General features: G+C 34.4%; 1 protein-coding gene across 1 annotated transcript in view; it reads right to left on the reverse strand.

Moving 5' to 3' along the window:
- Positions 1 to 1,795: 1,795 nt before the first annotated feature.
- Positions 1,796 to 3,079, reverse strand: part of LOC109545373 (protein charybde) — a gene marked incomplete in the record, with an annotated part of 2,538 nt that continues 1,254 nt past the window's right edge. Inside the window, 2 exon segments of the mRNA XM_048663933.1 lie at positions 1,796 to 2,803; positions 2,868 to 3,079. Of these exon segments, the coding sequence (XP_048519890.1) occupies positions 2,719 to 2,803; positions 2,868 to 3,079 (297 nt within the window).

Raw genomic sequence — 3,079 nt, forward strand, 5'->3', positions numbered from 1 at the left:
TTCAACTGAGTTTAGTTTTATGGATTCTTTATATTTCTCACTCTTTGCTTTGCTGATTTCAAATAAGTTTGGTCACAATTTCTTGATTAATGAACAGTAATATATTAATAAATAGGTCCCCCGGTATTAGATATGCATGATTTGCAGTTGTTTTCATGCTAACAACATACCTTATGCATGTTTCCGATTAAATGAAAAAACGTCGCTCTGATATATGTGATCGAAATGAATATTACATGAGATAATTTTTATGCAATTAATTGCTATCTGGTTCACACCAGTTCGAGCAGATAAGACACAGCATTATTCTGATCCCGTTATTAAAACGTTCAGCCTTTTATTAAAACCTGATATTAGAATATTTACGTTATGGCATGAAATATTGCAGGAAAAAATCCATATTTCTGTTCGTTTAATCCGCTTTTTTCCGGATGTTGCCTCAGGGATCAGCAAATATTGCATCATGCTCTGATGGTATACAGCGAAGTATACAATAAAGCCAGGAAATATTTTTACATCATCGATGTTGATGAAGTTCCAATTTCACTTTGGAGCGCCCACCAATGGTTGATTGGAATTAGATTTTCGTTTGTTTACACTCAAAAAGTTCTTTTAATTTATATGTTCTGTTCCTAATTCGATTCCCTCGATTCCGTCAATAATAAAATAAAAACGATTGTTTGAGCAAAGTGTGTAAAAATAGCATCGGCAGACGCCTTAAAATCAGGCTCGAACTCGCATCTAAGATAACCTTTTCTGAAGAACCCATTCTACCATTCTGGTACTAACATTTTGCCCTCTCAGTATGTTCGCGGCACGACTTTATAAAGCAATTATGGATTATAGAAAATAACTTATGATTGTCTCAATTAAGAAAGCCGATGTTATCGCTAATTGCTTTAGAGAGCAACGATACGAACAAATCTAGTATCTTCTCACAAGCTCTAAAATTAACCATTGACACTTTGCGATTAAATCCAGCAATTTAAAAATAATTGAGCAAATAAAACAGATTAGACGACGACAATTTCGGTTGCCAAACTCAACCAAAGGATGATATATTCATTCATTGAGCGCACATCCATTATGTACATATTAACACAGTCCTATTAAACGAAGGCAAATGAGCTGTTCGATGCTTGAAAATGCCATTAATAAGTGTAGTAATCTATATGGTTGTGTAATTTTTTGGGTTCTTATACTTCCTTGAACCCAACCCGTATACATGAATATTTACCCATTGCATAGAGAATAGGATAGTTTCAGTTTCGGTTAATATTATGACGAATTGGCTGGTGGGGCGGCACATTTAAGCCACTGTTTGTTAGCGTTGGGGTTTGCTTAACTATTCACTTCTCGTATTCCGAGTGGGTTATTTTATTATACTTTCAAATTGAAGAAACTTGTCTTGCTTGTTTGCGTTATGCGCGGCGTTGGGGAGTCGCATTAGAAAGCGTTGACTGATTTGATGATCCGGAATAATAAATTTCCTCTAACAGCTATCGTAACTTAGTCATTTTCTCTCTAGTAGTTTCCACGCTGAAGCCGTTTTTGTCCATATCAACTGCAAAGGATTTATAAAGTTAAAGCAAAATAAACGTGTTTCGTGCTTCGAAATTTTATTTAATTTTTCTATCGGTTTAAACAGAAAAATAAACACCTTGACTGACCAAGTAAAAAGTATTTTCTGCGGTTTTTTTGGGGAAACAAAATGTTTGGAAACGGTTAGGGAAATGTTTATCAGATGTTAATCAGATTAGGGAAAGTGGGGGAAGGTGCAAAGAAACATCCGAAGTAAAATAATCAAGTTTTTAATATTTTTATAGATTTTCTAGATTTTTTCCATATAAAAAAGCTCTTGTACAAAATTCTGTACTATCACACTTGCGACAGATTAAAAAAGAAAACAAATCTACATCTACAAAACGTACAAAAATCCTTAGCATTACATTCTCGTCACATTCTACGCATATTTGACCCACACAATTGAATTGAGATCAACTTACTATTAAATTAGGTTTCCGAATGGGAATTATCAAATCGAATACTGTTACACATGATAGACGTTCGAAAATTTGTTAATTCCTCTCTCGGATGTATTTTACGGTGTAAATAACTAATATCACAAAATGAAAATAAAAATTGTTAATAAAGATAAATCAAAATACTAACTTTCTTATATGTAACAATTAATATTAATATTATCAAGAAAAAATTAAACATGAATTATCACATCTTTCAGCGGATTTCGCAGAAATCAGATGAATATTCGAGAGTTTAAGATCACAAAATTAGTTATCACATACTGAAGACTTTGTGACCCTAGAATCCCGATTTGGTCGTCACAAATTCACAAATTCTTATTGCTTTTCTATATCTAATTAACCTCTTTTGTCGAATATTATATCACTCGGATTTACATAGAATATATTATAGTAATTTTCATGTAAAACAACTCGATACAAAGTTGCCCAAATTTCAATTCAGACAATTTTCTTGTGCGGATTTCAACGTTTGCAAATCGCTAACAGTGAAGCCTTGGGCTGATCTTCCGCAAACTTTGTACCGCTCCAAAACTCATGATGAGAATAAACAATGATATACACATGAACTATAACAAACATGGATGCGCGATGATATATTATAATCTTTCTATCATTGTGATAGATTTCAGTCTTTCTAACTAGGTACACTGAAACTTTTTTGAAATCGAGCTCTCTAATATAGAGAAGACCTATACAGCTTCTTCAATTGAAGCTGATAGTCCGAACTAATCATTACGGCACTGCCTCTGGTGATTTTTCTGTAACAACGAAACAATCGTTAGCAATTTGCTTCCAAAGCAGCGGCGGAAAATGCCAACTTACTTGATAAATTGAGGCAGGAAGTTGTTCCAACTAGCAGTGCTTTGCTTGAGAGTGAGATAGACCTCAAATGTGGGCGCGGTACTCGGATCACATCGAAAAGTGGCCAGCTTCTTGTTGATGCCTTCGCCCTCAAAATTAATATAGAGGGCGCACCCCCTAAGCCCATAGGGTTCATTATCGGCAATCCTCAAGATATCCTGGGCTATTCTATG

Source organism: Dendroctonus ponderosae, unplaced genomic scaffold, assembly GCF_020466585.1.
Source record: "Dendroctonus ponderosae isolate FM_Combo_2020 unplaced genomic scaffold, Dpon_F_20191213v2 Dpon_F_20191213_2, whole genome shotgun sequence".
Taxonomy (NCBI): domain Eukaryota; kingdom Metazoa; phylum Arthropoda; class Insecta; order Coleoptera; family Curculionidae; genus Dendroctonus; species Dendroctonus ponderosae.